This window comes from Mus caroli, chromosome 11 (assembly GCF_900094665.2).
Source record: "Mus caroli chromosome 11, CAROLI_EIJ_v1.1, whole genome shotgun sequence".
Lineage (NCBI taxonomy): Eukaryota > Metazoa > Chordata > Mammalia > Rodentia > Muridae > Mus > Mus caroli.
The window spans coordinates 63,541,463-63,563,239 of record NC_034580.1 but is presented as its reverse complement, the minus strand read 5'-3'; the positions used below and the strand labels follow the sequence as shown (position 1 = coordinate 63,563,239).

The 21,777-nt window shown below is 46.2% G+C and overlaps 2 protein-coding genes across 5 annotated transcripts in view; one reads left to right on the top strand and one right to left on the bottom strand.

Annotated features, from left to right (window-relative positions):
* Ndel1 (nudE neurodevelopment protein 1 like 1) overlaps nucleotides 1–13,383 on the top strand; it is a 46,262-nt gene extending 32,879 nt beyond the window's left edge. For 3 of the 4 annotated variants that reach the window (XM_021176323.2, XM_021176321.2, XM_021176322.2), the window contains exons 7-9: nucleotides 1,878–1,969; nucleotides 5,274–5,425; nucleotides 12,160–13,383. In XM_021176323.2, coding sequence (XP_021031982.1) covers nucleotides 1,878–1,969; nucleotides 5,274–5,425; nucleotides 12,160–12,253 — 338 coding nt within the window. In that variant the 3' untranslated portion in view covers nucleotides 12,254–13,383. Of the gene's footprint in view, nucleotides 1–1,877; nucleotides 1,970–5,273; nucleotides 5,426–8,671; nucleotides 8,707–12,159 lie in introns of all 4 variants that reach the window. The other variant, XM_021176324.2, reaches the window with a different exon arrangement.
* Nucleotides 13,384–18,424: 5,041 nt separating this feature from the next.
* The window catches only part of Myh10 (myosin heavy chain 10), a 128,598-nt gene continuing 125,245 nt past the window's right edge, over nucleotides 18,425–21,777 (bottom strand). Inside the window, exons 40-41 of the mRNA XM_029483540.1 lie at nucleotides 20,479–20,651; nucleotides 18,425–20,130 (exon numbers count right to left, since the gene is read on the bottom strand). Coding sequence (XP_029339400.1) covers nucleotides 19,986–20,130; nucleotides 20,479–20,651 — 318 coding nt within the window. The 3' untranslated portion in view covers nucleotides 18,425–19,985. The remainder of the gene's footprint in view (nucleotides 20,131–20,478; nucleotides 20,652–21,777) is intronic.

Here is a 21,777-nt window from a genome sequence, read left to right as displayed (position 1 = left end):
CTCTCCTCCTCTCCTCTTCTCTTCTCTTCTCTTCTCTTCTCTTCTCTTCTCTTCTCTTCTCTTCTCTTCTCTTCTCTTCTCTTCTCTTTCCTCTCTCTCTGTCTCTGTCTCTATCTCTCTGTCTGTCTGTCTCTCTGTTTGTCTTTTTCAGGCCTGGGTGTTGAACCCAGAGCTCTGTGTTTGCTTGGCAAAAGGTACTGACACTGATCTATATTCTCAGTTCCATGTAGTAGATTTAAATTTGAAAGTACAAAAAAGATAAGTTTTACAGGTGTTTTTTTTTTCTTCTTTATTTGAGTTATTTCTTATACATTTTTTGCTACCATAGATTGGTGGTTAGTTTTGAGACAGAGTCTCACCAAGCCTAGGATGGCCTGAAGATGACCTTGAATTAATTCCTGATCTTTGAGCCTCTCCCTCCCAGGTTCTGAGATTATAGGCATGTGCCATCACACCCAGTGTCTCCTGTTAAGTTTTTTGGTCCTACCTAAATAATTATTTCTTGCTTTTGCCATTTAGTATGTCAAGATACGGAGAGAACTTTGAGTTACTATCTAGATTGATAGAAGGTTGGCTCAAATAGAACATTTTGTTACTGGGTCTTGAACTGCCCACAAAGGTAACATGCAGGGGGAACTGATAAGATTATTCTTGTTTATTTAGTGTGTGTGTTAAATCGCATAAGGAGGTGAAGCCTTCTGTGGCCAGCCTGAGAGCCTGAGAGCCTTGCAGCTTAATCCCAGAACTTTCCAATCCCACTTGTTTAGGTAGTCAGCAGTTCATATCCCAGCTTCCACTGCCCCCCATGCCTTCCTGCCCTTCTCAAAATACATTTTATCCTCTAGAGTGAGAGGAGGTTCTATGGGCAATTAGGACAACATTTCAGGCTGGCCTCAACCTCAGAGATCCCCCTGCCTATACTGTACCCACATACTGTGCCCAGTTTTCCATATTTTTTTAGTTTTTTTCAATTGCAAGTAATTTTTTATACAATATTCTGATCATGTTTTCCCTCCCTCATCTCCTCCCAGACCTTCCCCATCTCCCCACCCTTCCAACTCTATACTTTCTGTCTGTCTTAGGAAAACAGGGAAATTCAAACAAAAAAGAATAAAACAAAACTAATGAACTAACAAGAAAAACAAAAAGAGCATGAGAAATACATACATATGCAGGCAGACACCCATCCCGTAAAATACAAAACTGAAAATGGTAATGTACAAGCAAAAGACCAGAAAGGTTAAAAAAGCCAAAACAAAGCAATATGAGACCAAAAAAACAAAAACAAACAAACAAAAACTACCAATACTTTTGGATTGGTTTGTGTTGGTCACCTGTGCTGTGGGCATAGGGCCTGCCTGTAAGTATGGTGTGTCAGCCCTGTGAGATGCCCATGGAGACTAGCTTTTCCTTTGTGGATGGTTGTCAGTGAGTTGGCAATAGCTCCTTGGTTAGAGATGGGGTTCATGTCTACTTCCCCATCTTAGCACTGGGGTCCTGGCTGGTGTGGAGCTGTGCAGGCACTGTGCATGCTGTCACAGTCTGTGAGTCCATGTGTGGCATGATGCTCTTATATGCATCCTTGTAGCATCTGTTAGGGAGACAGTGTGCAGCCCTGTGCCCTCAGTTCTGTTCTCAGGATCTCCAGAAATACCTGTTGAAATGTTTAAGGATCTTTGTCCTTGGAGCAGTTTGGAGAAGTGACCCACTGATGTAGTTTAATGGTTAAGCTTCTTTATACTGCTTCTCTTTATACTTTGTCCGTACCTTGAAACAGTATGATATTGCTAAATGCGTTTTGCTTTGTGACATCATCAATATAGTCCAAATATAAAGGGAGCTGCTGATGTTATTCCTCTGTGTTTCTCTTTCTGTAGCTATACCAAATGGCTTTGGAACCAGTCCACTAACTCCTTCTGCTAGGATATCAGCACTAAACATCGTGGGAGATCTCTTGCGGAAAGTAGGGGTAAGCATTAGTTATTTATCACTGTGTTTCCACTGCGGAGGTAGTATTGAACTGCCTCTTTCCTGTGGTGAGAGCCATATGAAGCTGAGAAGCCCCTGAGAAAACCCGCAGCCTGGGCTTCGAGGTTACCTATGTAACTCTTCCCATTGCTGTCCTCTCTACAGTGCAGCACCTCAAGTTCCGTTCTTTGCCCCTGGCTCTTACTCTTCTGTTTTTTTCCTTCATCTTTTATTTTGTGGGCTAGTGTGTTGCTTGGGGCATTGCCAGCCACTCTTATCTGGGGCTTACTGCTCTCGGACACCTCAGCTTCAGTGCCTCATCTCGACTCTAAGCTTGACTTAAGTGACTTCCCTTTTGAAATATGACACTGGTTGTTTCTCTATCTAGTTTTTAAGACGTATGTATTTCGTAATTTTTTGTGTGTGTGTTGTCTGCTGAGGTCAGAGAGGGTGTTGGATCCCCTGGGGCTGGAGTTAACAGATGGTTGTGAGCTGCTGTGTGCTTGCTGAGGATCCAACCCCAGTCATCTGCAAGAGCGGCAAGTGCTGTAACCTCGGAGCCCGCTCTCCAATTCTGGCTTTTCTGTCTTTTTTTTTTTTTTAAACAAAGTTTTTAAAAACTGGCTTTTTGATTTAATAATTTTTTTTTTATTTTTTATGTGTCTATGTGTGTCTGAATGTGAGTATGTGTATAAGAATTCAGGTGTCCTATGAGACCAGAGGGGTCAGATCTTCTGGAACTGGGCTTAACAGCCATCTGATAAAGGGATCTGGGAACTGAACTCAGGTCCCCTGATTACACTCTGTTAACCACTGAGCTGGCATCTGGCCCCAGGTCTTTTGTTTCTCTATTAAAATATGAGTTCCAGGGATCAAACTCAGGTTCTCAGGCTTGCGGGGCAAGCACTTTTGTCTGCTAAGGATTTTACACTGCACTGTCTTGCGGGTCCCTGGAACCTCTTGAATGTTAAGTCAGTACTCTGCCACTGAGCTATACCCCTCTTAAGCCTGACCTCTTTCCCTTTCTTCTTTCATCTCCTTTTTTTTTTTCTTTTTGTTCAGACACTGTCTATTGTGAACATAGTTCACACTGGCCCAGCCTGGACTAGAACTCACTATAGCTCACGCTGGCCTTGAACTCATGGTACTTCTGTCTCTGTGTGCTTAGTGCTTGGGATTATTTAGCATACCTAGCTATTCTTTTCTTTTTTTTTTTTTTAAAGAGACAAGGTCTCACTCTGTAGCCCAGATGGACATGGTATTTGCTGGCTTCCAACTCAAATAAGTGTCTGTTTCTGCCTCCAAAGTGCTGGGTTTAATGTTGTGCTCCTCCATGCTTGGCTTTTTAAATTTTTACAAAGCAAAACTATAGGCCATTTTTTTTTAAAACATTTATTTATTTTATGTATGTGAGTACACCATTGCTCTCTTCAGACACACCAGAAGAGGGCATCAGACCCCATTACAGATGGTTGTGAGCCACCATGTGAGTTGAACTTGGGACCTCTGGAAGAGCAGTCAGTGCTCTTAATGGCTGAGCCATCTCTCCAGCCCAAGGCCATTCTTTATATTATGCCTCTCTTTTACCAGCACCTTTGTGGCCCTTGACTGCGTATGTACTCTAGACATTCTAGCCTGCTATTCCTGATCAAGCTGCTTCTTCTTTTTTCTTTTTTTCTTTCTTTTTTTTTTTTTTTGTTTTTCGAGACAGGGTTTCTCTGTGTAGCCCTGGCTGTCCCGGAACTCACTCTGTAGACCAGGTTGGCCTCGAACTCAGAAATCCGCCTGCCTCTAACTCAGAAATCCACCTGCCTCTGCCTCCCGAGTGCTGGGATTAAAGGCGTGCGCCACCATGCCCGGCCTGATGAAGCTTCTAAGACTGCTTGGTGATGTCAATGTGGTCAAATCCAATGTGTGCACTGCTCTGAGTTTTATTTGAAGCATTCAGTGCCAGTGCCCCCACCCTCCTCAGAATGCCCTCTTTTGTTGGCATCTCTGATGTTTTCTCTTGTCTGTCCCCACTCTGCTATGCAGTTCTCTTTCTTTTGTCCTTTTTTTCAGTGAAGATCTTACTGTTCACAGTCATGGTTTCATCTACCACTGGATGTCAGGTTTCTAAGTCTTAACCTCTAGAGCATTTTTTTCCTTTGAAAAAACCCAGGGCTTGTACCACCTGTGTGTATCACTGATGCCTGAAACATAATTTTTTTCCCTGCCATGTGACAGATGTCAACAGATATTTACATGGATGGACAAATCCCTTCATTGAATATAGGAAATTCAAGAGTTCAGTATGAATTTATTTACAAGTCAGAGCATCCTAGAGGGTCATTACTTCTGTCATTATTGAACTAGCGCATTGTACTTTTACCATAAGAAAGGGGCAGAAGAAAAAGAAGTTTCAGTTTGTTTTGGTCCTGTTTCATATATATATTTTTTAAATGATGGGGTAGGATGTCCATACAGATTCTGAAAGTGTATATTCTCTGTGGATTTCTAGTCCTTTAGTCTTGTGAGTTGGAACGGACTATATTCTTTTTTTCACCATGGCATATATTTTTCCTTTTTTGGGAGCTAGTGGAAAGACAATTCATTTGGGAGAAATTTTGTTGGGAAAGAGGGATTCCATGATATCCAGGTGTGGAGAGATGAGAAGTTCCTGTCCTTTCACATCAACTGTGCCGGTGACAGGTGTGGTAACAGGTGTAAGGGAAGATAACACGATTTAGAGGTAAATGATAAAGGGGCAGTATCATTTGCAGGTGAATTAACTATAGACAAAAGGTATCAGGTATACAGTTTATAGTATACTATCACAAAGAAAATGCATCACTTTATGTGAGATTGGAAATGGATCTGTTCTGATGCAGTGGAAAAAATACACAGAAGAACCTCTAGGAAGAGCGCACAGCATGAGAAACACCTCAAACAGATGATTGTGTGCAGTGCTTGCTGCACACACTAATCTCAGAAGTCCTAATCTCAACCAGTATTGCAGGACTTAACAGGCAATGAATGAATGGGGTTGAAAGGTCTGGGGTCTTTACCTACCTACTGGCACCATGGTTTTCTTAGCTGTGGATTGTATGTGTCCTCAGTGATACTGAGAGGAAAAAGTTACATTTCTGAGGTCATTAGAAAGAGGGTCAGTGTAAATATCCCTTGTTCTACTAGAAAGACAAGTGATTATGGCTTCACTGGTGGCCATTATCCTGGAGGCTGAAGCCTGAGATAGAAATGGTTTGAGATGCAGTTTTTTTTCAGTACAGTCACTGTTTTGACAGCCATTCCTTCTTTCTTTGTAGGCTTTAGAATCCAAGTTAGCAGCTTGCAGGAACTTTGCAAAAGACCAAGCATCCCGCAAGTCTTATGTTCCAGGGAGCGTTAACTGTGGGGTAGTGAACAGCAACGGCCCAGAGTGCCCAAGGTCAGGGCGAGCAACTTTCTTCCATAAAGGGTAAGTCCTTGACTTATTTATTTATTTATTTATTAGCAGTTCTAGGGCTGAGACAAAGCTAGGGCTTCATATGTGCTAGACAGTCATCCTGTCCCTGAGCTACAGCCCCAGCCCTCAGACTCCCTGATGAGGTGTAGTGAGGTTACCAGAGTCCTGAAGGTCACACACACTCAAAGTTCCCTGCTCTTCTTGTTCAAGTCCCAGAAGATAGAGATCTGTTATCGTCTTGTGGTTCCCAAGGAGTTTGCTGCCCCTGGAATCTACAGCTTCTTTCCTGGGCATAGACTCTTACAGGCAACTGTGCTGGGCTCAGGAGAATCTGCAGAGCTCCTGTGGGCCTGCTCTCCAGATCCTTACAGCTTGGAAGACTCAGCAAATCTTCTTTAAGGACAGGGGAGATAGTTTGTACATAGCCTGTATGTCAGACCTTTTATTTGAAGATTTTAGAAAAATACAAAGTTCTAAAGTATTTAGACACTGGGTAATATACAAGTGAGAGTCCAAGGCCAGCCTGGTACTTAGTGTGTTTCCAACTGGCTAGAGCTTCATTGTGAGACTGACTTTAAAAAAAAAAAGTGTGTGCGTGCTTATATTTAAAAAAAAAAAAAAGCTTTAAGCTTAAAGCCGTGGTTTATTGTTAATGAAAACATTTCAGTTGTCATAGAGTATGTGCACTAAAAAGTAAGCCTCCTAGTTCCACACTATTGTGGCCATTCCTTAGAGTTAATTTTCAGGCATGTAAAAATCAGATTTTTATGCATGTGCAAGAGTGCAGTTTAAATACCGCTCAGTAGCTTGCCTGTTTTGATTTACATTGCCAGTATCTTTCCCTGTCAGTCTGTTTCATTCTGCCTTGTTTTGTTTTCTCTCTAATATGCATAGCTGTCTTCTTGTTCTAGGTAGGGAGCTAGTTAGGACCTATGCTCTGTCTGCTGGTCACCTCAGGTAGTTGTTACTGGAGCAGCAGCTGCCCTGCTCATGATCCCTCGCCATTGTCTCTTGTGAGCCGAATAGGCAGCTTTAAAAACAAAACAGAACAAAGCAGGGACAGCTCTAGAAAACGTCACAGTATTTTTAAAGGTGCTTATATTTCTGATGTCCTCAGTATTTACAGCTTGCTTATGGATGACCCGATTGTTATATACAGTGTGCTCTCTCTTTGCTGTTGTTTTTGGTTTTGAGACAGACTCTCACTATCGAGTCCTGGTTGTCACGGTGCTCACTCTGCAGACCACCTGTGCTGGAGCTGCAGGCATGTACCACCATGCTCAGCTGCAGTCTGCTGTGGAAAAAGAGGTTTAAGGCCAGGCATGGTAATGCATGCTTTTAATTCCTGGCACTGGGGAGATGAGTTCAAGAGTGGACTACAAAGTGAGTCTAGGAGAGCCAGGGCTACACAGAAAAGCGAGAAACCCCGTCTCAAAAAACCAAAACCAAACCAAAAACAAAACAAAAAAAAAGAATTGTTCATCCTGTAGTGGAGAATCAGGGCCTATTTCTTTCTTGAAAAGGATACAACAAGGACCACTTACTAAAAGCACATTGTAAAATATCAATTTGTAAGACAGAACTCTGTTTTAACTCTTAAAGTTTCTCTGGTAGGCTAATTAGAAAATTAACTCTTTATCAGGCTAGGGAGTGCATATTTTTGAGCAGGGAACATGATGTGAATAGGCATGTCCACATTAGACTAGCCACTCCCCAAATGATACAGAGGAAGAATAAAGGAAGTCTTCAAGAGTGTTGGAAACTTGTGTTTGCTCTGTAGTCTCTCTCTGTCTCTGGAATCATGTTGGGCCATAGGCGGCATCTTGCAGTGTGAGGAGGCATGAGCCATTGCCATTGAGGTCACTGCCCTTCCCTTGCACTTGCCTGCCATCCCAGTGTGCCAGGGCGGGCATTGCTCAGACAGAGGGCCTGCCCTAGGATGTGGAGCAGCAGTGTAAGCTGAAAGGAGTGACCGGGAACTCTGCTGAACTCTTGCCCCAGGAGCAGCTAGGATGCAGCTCTCCCCATCTCCTGAGCTGCGCTGAGACGAAGGGCAGAGCAGTGCTTTTCCTTTTCTGACAGAACCACTTGTAGTCACACTTTGTGTTTCGTTTTAAATTATGAAAAATTTATGCTACACTGTTTCAACCAAGAGTGAAACATGCTTTTATGGATTGGCTCTCGAGGGTGTTTGCTTTATCTAACAAGTGGATTGTGGATGCACACGGCAGTGTTAACCGCAGTTGCTTGAGGGAATCACCATGTCATCACTATGCTCTGGAGGTCACTCTCCCGTGTTTGCTGTGTGACCCGATCCTTGATGCTTTGCTCTCATTCACCTGTCTTGGGGTCTGCCTGGCTTCCTAATCTCTCTCTCTCTTTTTTTTTTTTTTTTTTTTTTTGGTTTTTCGAGACAGGGTTTCTCTGTGTAGCCCTGGCTGTCCTGGAACTCCCTTTGTAGACCAAGCTGGCCTTGAACTCAGAAATCCGCCTGCCTCTGCCTCCCGAGTGCTGGGATTAAAGGCGTGCGCCACCACTCCCGGCCCCTAATCTCTCTCATGTGTTGACTAGATAACAGCCAGGATGTTAGGTTTCAGCTCTAAGAGGAAAGGGCAAACAGCCTGGTTCCTAGATACATTATCAACTCTGGCATGTTAAAGGAAAGCCAGTCTCTGTAGAAATTAGAAGTGTGGCTTGGGACTTTAGCATGTGAAAAGACCCATCCTAAAACCTTGGCTGTGGCTGTGGTGCTGGTCTTGCTTGCCCTTTGCTCCTGACAGGTGTGTCTGTAGCTCCATCGCAGCAGCTTACTAGTGTGCCCGGAGCCTGACAGGCAGGTGGTTGTGAGCATGTGCACTTCATGTTGCTCACAGTCTTCACAGGGCACTGGCCTTATATGAGTCACAAGTACTTTTGCAGATTCTGATTATATGAGGACTTCTTATAACTAGGAGTTTGTCTTCTGGGATTTCTCTCAGCCCCTCAGATGCAGGCTGTTGTGCCTGGTCGCCCTCGTTACTCCACCACTGATCCTCTTTCTATTCTTGAGGATATGCAGTTTGTGTGTTACTTGAATTTGCTCTAAAACATTTTATTTTCTTGGTTTCATTTGTGTTACTTGCACATGGTGCAAATTGTGGGCAAACAAGTCAGGTTTTTCTGGGTCGTAAGTAGGTAGGTGTGGTGGGTTCATTTCAGGGCATGATGTGAAAATAGTGTTTGTATTGCTGTTTAATGATTTTTCCTTTTTTTTATTAGGCAAGAAAAAGTCATATTTCCCACGTTGTTCATGGGTAACTCAATTTGTTTGCTGTGCTTTCTTCTCTGTCTTAATCATGCTGTGTGGTGGAAGACACATTAACAAACTGGTTTTACTAACTGCATGGGGTGGACTCAGCTTTAACCAACTCTTAGCCCATGAATAAGCTCTCAAGACCCTGTTTGACTTGATTGCCATTGCTGTGACTTGATCACACACACTGTTGCTGCTCTGTAGAACAATAGCCCATCAGGAGTTGAGTGCCTGTGCTCTCAGCTAGTTGAGGGCTGAGGTGGAAGGGGCTTGAGCTCAGGAGTTTAGGCCAGCTTGGCAGCAGGGTGAGACACCACTTTAGCAAAAGCTAAGCATAGTGGTCTGGGTGGCTGAGTCTCCCTGTGGCAGGATGAAGTTTGAGTTGAGGGGTGGAGGCAGTTCCAGGATCTTATCTCACTGCCTTCATGGGGATGATCGCCTCCTGCCTTGAATTTGCTTCTGTTCTCTCCTTTCAAGAAGCTGAAGATAGTGAACTCTCTCTCCCTATGCTTTGGTCTCCACATTGAACTGGGATGGTAAATGGGAGATGTGTAGACTCGCCCTTCTCTTTCTGAACTGTTGCTGTAGCCTGGCTAGAGGCCTGGAGCTGCCTGGAAGTGCTCCAGCCTCTGTTTATGCACAGGGAGAATGGGCTCTGGCTGCCCTCTTCCTACTGCATTCACAGGTACTCCTTTTCTGCTCTGACAGGCCGAGCTTTGCTCTTTGTGTTGTTAGATGGTAGACTGCCCTCCTGACTGGCTGAGAAGGTGCAGTTTCTGTTGCTAGAGCATCTTTCTGGATTTGCAGTCAGGTCCCCCCCCACCCCCCACCCGAGACAGGGTTTCTCTGTGTAGCCCTGGCTGTCCTGGAACTCACTTTGTAGATCAGGCTGGCCTCGAACTCAGAAATCCACCTGCCTCTGCCTCCTGAGTGCTGGGATTAAAGGCGGGCGCCACCAACGCCCGGCGGTCAGTTTTACCTTAGCTAGACTTGGGGTATAAATTCATGAATTACATGTCTGGAGCTTTTTTTTTTTTTTTTTTTTTGCATATTTGATTCCTAGTGCTGTCTCCATCCTTGCCTGTGCCTTTCATTTAATTCTGGGCATTTATTTCTTCACATTTGCATCTGGTATATTCAAAGGTTGTTCTTCTTTTGGAAATCTTTCTCATTGAATGAATTTAGTTTCCTGGAAGGACCTCTCCAGACCAAAAACACTTCTGGAGACCAGCTTTCTATTCTTCTGGTTTTAACTTCTTACTTCTTGATTCAGAAGAGAAGTGCTAGGTGAGAGCCTCTGCTCAGCCCACTGCCAAGTTCTCCTATTCACACAGAGATGTTACTGGCTTTCTACTAGAGCTCATATGTACTGGGGCATGGAACTGGTTGTTCACTGAGGGCTTCTGAGTGGCTTGTGACTAGAGGCCGAGAAGAGGTAGGACGCCTGGAGGCAGCTGGAGCTGAACAACTCACTAACAGCTCAGTGGATGAACCTGGGCTAATGATTGGATCTTTTCTTGGTTTGTTTCCCTCTTTAACAGTGGAGACGAACTTGATCCTACTTTAAAAGTGCATTTAATTTAGTCCTGTACCATTTCTGTGTGAGGGACTATCCTTGTGGCTGCTGCTTTTGCATACTCCAGCAGAACATATGACAAACTCTTGGCAACCTACAGTGTGCCCCTGTCTGAGTTGGGGGTATTCTGTAATGTAGTTGAGGACAGGAATGGAGGTTTGTGTGCCAGATACTAGGTCTCCTAAGTAGTTCTTCCTCTGGTGGTCGAGAGCATCAAAAGCTGCTCAAGGTCTGTACAGGCAAGTGACAGGTGGGGTTGTGAGGCAGGCACCACACGGGCAGGCAGACAGAGTGCCCGAGACCAGGAGGAACCAGGCCTGTAGCTCTTGTGAAAGAAGAGAGAACCCTGCTGCCGAGCACGGAAGTAGGACAAGGAATGAGGCTAGGGGCTGGAGTAGGATGTATCCTGCTGCTGTTGGTTTCTGTGTGTGGATTAATGCAGATTTCAAGTATGGGCTGTGTTCAGTCTCTTAAAACATGAACTTTTTGTTTTGTTTTGTTTTTTTTGAAACATGAACTCTGTTTCCTGGTAGTTGTCAAGTTCCTCTCCATGTCTGTTTCTGTGTTGCCATTGGCGACTGCTTATGAACCAGTGGTCTTTGCAGGGAATATATATGGCTTACTTTTTAGAGAATGTCTCTCCATGTGAGTCTGTATTCAGGTCCTTGAATCCTTCTGCAGCAAGTGGGGGACAGTGTTGGGCAAGAATGATGCATTGTGGCCCCTCAGAGTCACTAATGGGATGGATTCTCCTACCAAGTGTCTTAGACTAGAAAGGCAGAGCTGCCTCCTGAGGTCTGTGTCTTGCCCTCTCCTTCCTCCTCCCCTGGCTTCCTGTGACTGCATGCTGGTGGGTGGGTTGGGGTGCCCTCCACTTGCTGGGTGTGCCTGAATGCTGGCCCTTCTGTGGAACTGGGTTGCTGTGTTTAAGAAACAAAATTTTCTCATCTAGCTTTGCTTGCTAAGCATTAATTCTTTTCACCTTGAGAAACTGATATTGGAATAGATTTATACCATAATAAATTATAAACCAGTAAAATTTATCTGCAACTCAGAGAATACATTTTGTTAAAATTTTCTTCTATGATATAGATGATTATATATGTGTATATATAATATGTATATATAGTCCATACATTATATGTTTACATATGTGTATGCATCTATATTCATTCTAGACTTAACTACATAGATCATAGTGTCTGTGTAAAAGGCTAGAATAGAATAGAACCTAGGCTGTACACTGCTTGCATTTTCTTTCTTTTTTTGGGAGGGGTTTGTTCTGTTTTTTTCTTTGTTTTGTTTTTTTTTTTTTTGAGACAGGGTTTCTCCATGAAGTCCTGGCTATCCTGGAACTCTCTGTAGATGTCCTTGAACTCACAGAGCTCTGCCTGCCTTTGCCTGCCGAGTGCTGGGATTAAAGGCGTGCACCACTACCGCCCCACTCTTTTCTTTTAAATAAACACTGAACATAGGCAGTTTAGCTAGCTTGCCCCTTTTTCCTTATATCATTAAATACATTCTGAATATGTTCCTATTAAAAGTACTGTAGAATATATTCTTAATAGTAGTATTTATATTTCATTGTTTGTTGTATAATTATTTAATGAGCTCTCTGAGACTTTTTAGTGGTTAAAAAGAAAATCAGAATTTGTTTATGGTGGCCCATATGGCAAAGTTGCCTAGAAAGGTGTACATGGTCTTAGTACCCCAGCATTGAGAACAAGCCATTCTCCAGTGCTTTGAATAGCTGTGATCCTACTGTGGGTAAGGAAGAGGACTAGTTATAGAAAGCAGCTAAGTTTCCTATGTGTAGAATGATTTTAAATGAGTCTCTTTTTCTTTTTTTCTTCCCTTGCTATTCTGGTCACCCCACAGGGCAGTAAATGGCTTTGATCCAGCTCCTCCTCCTCCTGGGCTGGGCTCCTCACGCCCATCGTCAGCACCGGGTATGCTGCCTCTCAGTGTGTGAGTGCCCGGCTTCCAGGTGGGGCCCCTGCCCTCTTCCAGCAGCCCAGGACACCTACGCCTCGTCCCTCGGTGCCTGGGTCCAGCCCTGTGCCCCTCTGTCCGCCTCTTCACCGCTGGCAGAGGGCAGGCTGCATGCAGTGGCGGCTGCTGGGCCCTGCCCAGCCCCAGGACTCTGCGCGATATCAATACTGGCTATTTTCTCTTCTCGCCGTAGTGCCGTTGGTTTCACATGATTGCACTTTTGTGGGTCACAAGTGATACATACGTGTATTACTCGATCACTGGATGTGGAAGTACCCATTCATCACATCTGCCTCATAGCCCCCATCTTTGCTGTGCTGATAGGATTTAGTTGTGTTTAGGACATTGCAGATCTTCTAGAAGTTTCCCCTCAATCAGGTTGATAAGACCTTCTAAGCTTCTGCCAAGCATCTTCAGTGCTCACAATCATGTGTCCCCTAGCCTCACCCCTGCAGTTCAGGCCTGTTTCTGTCAGAGTCAGGAACATCTCTGAATTATGGAACACTGTCTGTACCTTCTGACTTTATGTAAGCAGTCCATTCCATTGCTTGTTTCTCAAAGCAGCGAGATACCTGTCTGAGCTGCAGGAGGCAGGGGCAGCTGGGACATGGGCACTTCAGGGCCGAGCCTCTGTGTTGCCTTCTCCTCTGTCCTCAGACTCAGGAGGCAGGTGGCAATCTCCTCGCCAGCATTCTAGGCCCTCAGTTCAATGACATCTCTCAGAGCATTTTTGTTTTCTCCTCTGAAGGTCCATCCAGTTGCATTGGGAAGGGTTGAGGGGCCTGATTCTGGGGCTGGCTAGTGCCAGCTCTCGGGGGCAGACTGGCTAGGTGTTTGTCCCTTGCACCCTATGATTATTCTCATGCTGCACTTACTGTTTACATTTGTTTTATTGTACATAGGTTTGTAAACATTATTGCCTAAGATATTTGTATATAACTTGGGCTTTGTAGCTTTTATTTATTCAGACTCATATGGCATGTTAATTAATGACTTACGATGGTGTCCTACTCTGGGCAGCTGTATAGGATCATCATGTGGTTAAAAGAAGATACTTCCCTCCAAAAAAATCTTTTAATGTGGAAACAATAAATTTCACAGAAAAAAAAAGGGGTTGAGGTTGCTTTATTTGGTTCCTGCTGTCCCATGAGAAAAGACTACATGGAGGAGTTCAGTGTCTCTTCTCCCACATGGATGTGATGGAGAACAGGTAGGAAATGATAAGATTGAGACCACAGGAGAAACTGTAGTCACGTGTTTCTCATCTTGTACCATTCCCAGGGGCAGCCTGAGAATGGCCCAGACCCCACAGGATGGCAGGACTGGTGGGCTCGCCATGGTGTACCTTCGTGGGCCCAGGCACGGCTCTTCCGTTTGCACTGCATAGGACATTGTTTGCTGGAAGTGCTGCAGTTAGAGACATTGCATGGGTGTGGGCTGTCCTCACACTTCTTTCCCTGGGTTGATGTCAGCAAGTGAGAGAAAGTCCTGGTGTTTGGTAGCAAAGTTGCAGCTGCCATGTTGAAGAAACTACAATGGGGTGTGTATGAGTGCCTTGTGTTCTGAACCCTGCCTGCTTACAGCAGCATACTTATGGCTTAAAACTACAAGTGTGCTGAGTGTGGTGTATAGGCAGGTGGATTTCTGAGTTCAAGTTCAAGGCTAGCCTGTTCTACATAGTGAGGTCCAGGACCGCCAGAAGTATGTATAGCGACCCCATCTCCACCCTCACCCCCAAACCAAACCATAAAACAAGAACAAAACCAAGTGAGCAAAAGCAAAGTTAAGGAAATCAGATTCCTAAATGACTAGGAAACAAGATAACCTTTAACTTTCTGTTAACACATGACAGCAACCTCTTTATAGTTTGTAGTTAGAGATTTTGTCCTAGGCTGACTGACCAGGAGGCACTGGTAGCCATGTGTGCTCTGAATAGTAGAAGATGGTCTACCCTGACTCACCATTTTGGAAGGATGGATAGATCAGAGTTTGAGCAGTTAGCAGACCCAAGACCTAAAAGATACTAAGCACTTAGACTCCTTTGGTGGACTCGGGTGAGGCTGAGCCCCCCGACTCTGGCCTCAAGGGATTTCTCAGATCTTCAGAGGTTTCGTACCCAGCCTGCTCTGTCCGCTGCTGCTCGTGGGCTCGTGATGGGGGTAGATAGGGAAGCTGCTGTTGCTTTGGGTCCAGGGCTGCCAACACAGCAGCGTGTTACACATACTTTCTGTCTCTTGCTGGGAAGATGTCCAGTCAGTCCTGTCTTTAACATGTTTGTAGTAGCCCTCTCCATGTGACCCATGTGGACGCTGTTTGTGAGGGCTCTTCTTTAGCACCCTGTGAGACGGATGATGGTTCAGGCGACTTTATCTTGCTGGTCTGACTCTTGCCTCTAATATAGTTGCCCCAGTGCCTGTTCTCCTGGGGGGTGCCTGTGGCCAGCTGTTATTGAATCCTCCGGACCAAGAATTTGATGAGCTTGGTCTGTTGGTTCTGTGGAAGCCTTCCCTCTTGGAAGTGCTAATCCACACTCCCCCAATCCCACTCAGTGTCTTCCTCAACAAGTAGAAGACAGGGTCCCACTTCTTGGCTCAGAATAACTAGAAACTACTAAGTCAGCTGAGAGCCTCAATATCTATTGTGGGGCCAGGGGTGGGGCGGGCACTTGCCCCTGTTTGCAGAAAGGACAGCTCAGAGCAAGGCCAGGACTGGCCATAGGACTATTATCTTTTTCTGTTGTGCTCTCCTCTCAAATGGGAGGATTAGCAATTCGCTGTGTGGTACGGACCCGAGGCATCCCTCCTGCCTCAGCCTCCTGACCCCTGAGCTTGATAGCTGCAGTTCACTGTGCCTGGCTTGAAGAGGCACCTACAGAAACAACAGTCTGTTAGCGCTTATGTTGGGGGACCGGATGGAGTTTGTGCTGTTTATGATGATTTGTTCCGCTGTCCCTCTGCACCCACAGGATTTCTGCTCGCCTTTCCTTGTCAGCCTTCCTTCCCGGAGGCAGACATGACCAAGCGCACTGAAGTTTAAGCAGGTGGCATACTTGACTGCCGTCTCCACTAACATGCAGGAGGTAGAGTCCTGCCTGGATTGTGGTCGTGGGGATGCCTGCGAGGGCAGGGCTCACTGCTGGGCTGGCAGAGGGCCTGAGGAAATGCCACCCATGAGAGGAATGAGAGAGGTTCAGCGGCAAGCCCCGCTGCTTGCTGCACTAGAGATTGGAGCTAGGAAAAAGATAATATTACTGACTCCTGCGTGATAGGGAAGTGCTATTGATCTTTTAAGTCACTCATTTTATGGTGTTTACTCTCCATGTCTTTTTTTTTTTTTTTTGGTTTTTCGAGACAGGGTTTCTCTGTATAGCCCTGGCTGTCCTGGAACTCCCTCTGTAGACCAGGCTGGCCTCGAACTCAGAAATCCGCCTGCCTCTGCCTCCCGAGTGCTGGGATTAAAGGCGTGCGCCACCACGCCCGGCTTACTCTCCATGTCTTAATCCAGCCTTATAGTGTAAGGCTATAAAAGTTTGCTTTGGGGATACTACTCCATGATAGTAAAATACAGTAAACCCCAGTGTCTGATGGCAGGGCATGGAATAGGCAGGGTGCTGATGTAGTCAGTGAGAAGAAAACTTTGAAGCAGCAACTCGTTCAGTTTAAAACAACTAATCCAGGGCTGCAGAGTGTGTAGTGAGTGGGACTTACTCTCCAGATTTGAAAACTGTTGCCAAGGTTGCCCAAAGAAAAGTCATAGTAATAACATTGTTACTGTGCACGTTGGCCTGAGACCTATGCTGAGAGGCAGGCTGTGTGGCTGCTCTGAGCCACCTGCCACCTCAGGGAGTACCAAAACAGCTTCTCATGTGTCTCCTGGCTCTGGACTCATGAGGGAGCCATTTTGCAGAGCCTGAGACAGCACCGTTAGAAGATTCCCCTTCACCACTGAACAGTAAAATGCTTATCTCCTAGACCTTTACTAAAATGCTGTTACTTTCTGTGTGGAGGTATTCAGCCTGCATGTCTGTATGTGCATCATATACGTGCCTGGTGCCCGTGGAGGCCAGAAAAGGGTTTTGGACCACCGAGCCATCTCTCCAGCTCCCATGTACTTCTAATATGACTGAAAGCTTTGAATGTCTGCAGAAAGAGTTCTCGATAGGTCCATCGCCCTGGCTTCCCCAGGGCTAGGGTTAAAGGCGTGGCTGGCTTACCACCTGGCACTTGTAAGTGTATCACAGTTGATACACCATGAGGAGGAGGAGAGATGGCCTGGAAGGACCTGACTGTCAGGGGCCTGCGTTCTGAGCTACTCTCCTGACCCAGGGTTGCCGTCTTCCTATTTTCCCAAGTAGAGTCGGCATCCTGTGCTGTGGTGGTGTGATTCCTGAAAGGCACATCTCACTCTCATCTCCAGAACTTTCTCCCGAGTGGCTGACAGCCATTCTGCCGTGAGTCAGGCAGTGACAGCCACCTACTGACTGACTGAGGTGTGAGATTTCAGGCATTTTAGGATCTACACCATCTGTATCATCTCAGTCAGTTGGAATGAAACTCATTGGTTGTACTTTGAAAACAAATGAAGGCGGCCACACCACTGTAATGAGTTAGACTGAATTTCCAGCCTCATAGGGCTTGAAGGATCTGGGCTCCCTACTTGGTATAACACATAGGGAATGTAATATCCAGCCCATAGGTAGCTAGTATTGACCAGCACTGTGAGGTAAACATACCCTTCCATAGCTCCATGTCACATTCCTGACAGCTGTGTCACTGGGCAGGAGTAGACTGTAGGGTCTGGCCTGTAGCTGAGCTAGGACAGCCTTTTAGTGAAGGCTGGAGACTGCTCTTACTGTCTTAGGAAGGTAGGGAAGCAGAGGGACCCAGCCATGGGGGTGATGTGGCCACAGGCTTGCTGGCTTTTTTATATATACTTATTATTATATATAAGTTCACTGTAGCTGTCGTCAGAAGAGGGCGTCCAATCTCATTAAGGATGCTTGTGAGCCATTATGTGGTTGCTGGGATTTGAACTCAGGACCTTCGAAAGAGCAGTCAGTGCTCTTAACCGCCTAGTCCACAGGCTTTCTTCTCAGACCTGCTGCGGCTGTGGGGAGAGAAGCCATCAGTTTTCTCTTTCAGAGTCTAATGTATAGCCATTCTGATTTGTTTTTGTATGGGAGGTGGGAGCAAGCCTGAGACAGGGAAGCTTGCTTTCTAGTGTTTTTCCTTTGTATTTAACATCTGTCCATCAGTAGTATTGGGCCCAACTGTGGGTCAGTCAAACCAGAGCGACAGTGCTGTTGGCTAGAAGGACATCTTAGCTAATGTTCAGGCCATGGAGGAAACGGATGAGCAGCAGAGGCCCTGGAGTCTTCCTGGTGTCAGGATGTTGGTTGGAAGCCTGCCATCAAGCCAGGAATCAGGTTCAGTGCTGTGGTTACAGTGAGTATCCATGCCTTGTCCAGGAGAGACTTTGTAATTTGACTACAGAGGGAGGAATTGTTTAGCGATCAATGGTTCCTTCAACTTAGCATCTTTGTGGAATCAGGAACTGGTCTTGGTCCACAGAGTCTGTTTCTCCTGGCAGGCTGAATTGTTGAGAAGCTGACATGCCAGTCAGGCTGCACAGGAGGGAAGAATGATTGAGAAAAACAGGCTTCTACATCCAAGTTCTAGGATACGGCCCCAGAGGTGAAGCCTGCCTGGATCTCTGTCCCACCAACCACCCTTCTTCTCCCATGGCCAGGATGGGTTTCCTACGCCCTTGTGTTGTAAGAGGCCTAAATACACCTAGGGTGTGTGTGCTCACTTCATGCTTCCCTGGGGTTTCTTTACAATCCCAGACAGTAGATACCAGCAAGGTTGCTGGTGGGGAGCCGGTGCAGCGGCTCCTCCCGTTTGTTTCCCACTTCTCTGGTACAAACACGCCATCCCAAACTTTTGGGTTTCCTTAAAAATGGTCTAACCTAGTCTAGTCTTCAGTGACCGGGCCAAACACTTGTACATTGTCCCCTGCCTTCAGGTGTTGGCCGTTTGCTGTTTTTGGGAGACCCCCACCCTGGTGTGCTTGGTTCAGGTGCGTGATTCCCCCTCCAGTCAGGCCACAGATGGGAAACCAAGAACAGAAGGTGCGGAAGCAGAGTCCATGGTCACATGATTATTCTTGTTTATTGAGGTCTGTTTGTTCTCAACGGGTGCTTTTTCCTCCAAGTAAACAGAGCAGGCGCAAATATCTATAATGAATAAATTTATTGTCTTACAAAAATCATTGTCTAGAAATATGGGAGTACAAGAAAAGATATTTGCAGTCAGGTGTCTGGTGGTCAACAGCCAGTACAATTCATACAGGGGAAATCAAAGATTCCAAACCCATGTGACCAGTTCTTCCTCACAGATGTTAAAGCTTTTAACCCAAAAGGTCCGTGTTTTCCAGCACATCGCCACGGTCGGGGCTTGTCATTAACACTGATTTGCTGTCACTGAATGTTTGCTTATCTACTTCACTAGAGAGGTACATGATATGAAGCACAGTCAGAACTTAATACATTAAGTTGTTATAGAGGCAAATAATATATTTAACATTGTCTTAGTACTGTAGTGTCTAAGGCACTTTCTGTAATGTCAGTTTGCTCAACTATCAACCAAAAACAGAATGCTAAGTGTTCATTGTAACACTGTCCAAAGGAAGGGAAAGGGGAAAATGAAGGGTCACACGCCCGCTGGCATGTCAACATTCAGGCAGATGGCATCTTCTTGAGGCTATAGCCTCATTGACAAACTTGGAACACACCTCCGACACAAAACTAATATTCCCGTTTTGGGCTCAAAGCAGTGGCTGAATTTGCAAGAGGGCTTGACTGCTTGGCGAGAGGCCTTCTGCGAGCACCCCAAGGGTCACAGAGGCTCACTCCTGAATTGAGGGCATCATCAAGCCAGACACTCAGGAGACCACCTGGAAGTTACTGTGATGGCTGCCACCCGGGGCACCTTATATGTTGTGGCCACTGTCCTCTCTGTGCACAGAGCTCTGAGACTATTCACATTGAGATGGTGGGGACACCATAAATTTGAGGGGCAGGGTCACCCTTTGGGAGATGGGCAGGAGAACCCCAAATGGATGCTGCTTCCCCAATCCAAACCCACCCCTAAGCCGCCAAAGCCCCTCTCCCAGTTTGCTCACGGAGACAGTGATCACTATTCACAGGAAATGAGAGACACAAGTGCAGGTTAGGTTCACAATGTTCTAAGAGAACAGGTGTGGTTGAAGGAAGGGTCAGGGCCACATGAACACAGAACTAAGGTAGGTACCTGTCAGTAGGACAGGGCATGCAGAGCAGCTGAGCACAGTCCGGGGGCAACCCTCAGGCCCAGCCACTGGCAACAAAGGGCCTGGAGTTTGTTTCAAAAAGGTTCTTTCTTCTTAATGTGTCATAAAATGGTCTCTTGATGAATACATGGAAAATAGATGCAACGATGAGACAATCTGTTTAATACGCATGTGTTGTGGAGGTGTATATATAAAAAGGGGCAATTGTACCTAGTCTGAAGCAGGATATAGTCTGCGCAGGCCGCAAAGCCTTAAGACACAGTTGACTTTCCTGGAAGGAATCTGGGAGCTTGCCATTCCCGAGCAGTGAGTGCAGGGCTCAAGCAGACTGGTGCTGGGATGAGTTCTGGCCTGTCCTCAGCATCACCTATGACCTCCTGTGCCTATTCAGATTGGGGTGGCTGTGTGTCATTGACATCACTGGTCTTACTTTCTGTGTCGTCATCTGACAGCTCTAGCGATGCCCCCTCAATGTGCAGCTGGCGCCGGCCAGATCGGCTTGAAGAAAAGCTGATTGGACCGCCCCGCCTGGGAAAGAGAAATGCACAGGAACGTGAGGCTGCTGGGTTCTAAACAAGGCTCACTCTACACTGTCCTTCTACCCCGTCTGGGGCGTCACGGCCCCACCGTTTCTCCCCCACAGTGCACGTGAGCAGGGCCAGCATGGTTAAGGAGGACAGGTACGGGGACAGCCCCATCTCTCAAACACCGCTGTCCCCTTTCTGGCCCTGCTTGAGTGAGGCTGTGGATTCTAAAGTCTGCTTTGTCCCGCTCACTGCTGTAAACGTCCTGCATCTTGCCTGGGGATTCCAGAGGACTGGCTCCAGCTTCCACAGATGAAGCCTGCCAGCTCTCCACGGCTCACCGAGCACTTACCTGAGCCTGTTCTTGAGAGTGCTGACCTCGCGGCTCAGGCCCTCATTGGCCTCAGTGGCGTCGTCCAGCTCCCTTTGGAGTTTACGCCGAGATGCGTTGGCACGTGTGGCCTCTTCCTCAGCCTCTTCCAGCTGGCGTTTAAGCTGCTTCATCCTGGCGTTAGCCTTCTCCATCTTGGGGCATTACATGAATGAAAAGCAAACAGAACCCAGGGTCAGACGACCTGGAGGGTCAGCTTGCTCTGTGACATCTTGCGTGCACACAAGTGCCCTTGTTTTAGGGCTGCTCTAAGGTGCTTCCCCTTGCCTTAGTAAAGCCAGTATTTACAGAGCAAGCCACAACTGCCTTTCCTGTGAAACCAGACTAGTTTTCCATCTCCATAGGACGGATGGGGCTGTGCAGAAGGCTAGCAGCCTGGACAGGATACTGTCCGTGAAGCGTGGCTGTTCCACACAGCCACTCTGGAGAGTGCAGTGCGCTCCCGCTTAAGAACATGACTGTGAGCTGGGTGTGGTGGCGCACACCTTTAATCCCAGCACTTGGGAGGCAGAAGCAGGCAGATTTCTGAGTTCAAGGCCAGCCTGGTCTATAAAGTGAGTTCCAGGACAGCCAGGAATGCAGAGAAACCCTGTCTCGAAAAACCAAAAAAAAAAAAAAAAACAAAAAACAAAAAACAAAAAAACAAAAAACCAAAACCAAAAAAACACCCCAGAATCTGACTGTGGCTCCTTTGTTCCTAAACTTGCAGGGACTGGCTACTGCCTCATTGGGTGCAGTTGTCACTTGCCTGGTGAAGAAGTATTAAAAAAGTATAGCAAAGTTAAAAACGAAATTCGAGGCTTTTGGGCCCAGGCTTGGGAGTGTAGCCTTTGTGGCTTAGTGCTCCAGGTGCTGGTCATAAAACAGATAGCGACATTCCTTCCTCCACCCATCTGCTTCCTGGGTTCAAAGAGTGTTCATTCAAAGAACGGCACCCTGACCATTACTGGAACCTACAATGCAAATGTACTATCTTTAGGGGCTCTTAGATTGTTAGGGGCTCTTANAAACTGTCTTGAGAGATAACCTGACACTTGTGACTTTGCACTTCCTTGTGACTCTTAACTGGTATTTTTAGTATTTTCCAACAACGCCCTTCCCACCTCCTTGAGTTGTGGTTTCTTCCTTTAAATACCCCCTTACTCAGCTACTCGGGGCGCCATGGTCCTCTACCCCTGCGTGGTGTATGACCATGGGCCCGAGAACGCTCTCGAATAAAAATCCTCTTGCAATTTGCAGCAAGATCGTTTCTTGTGGGTG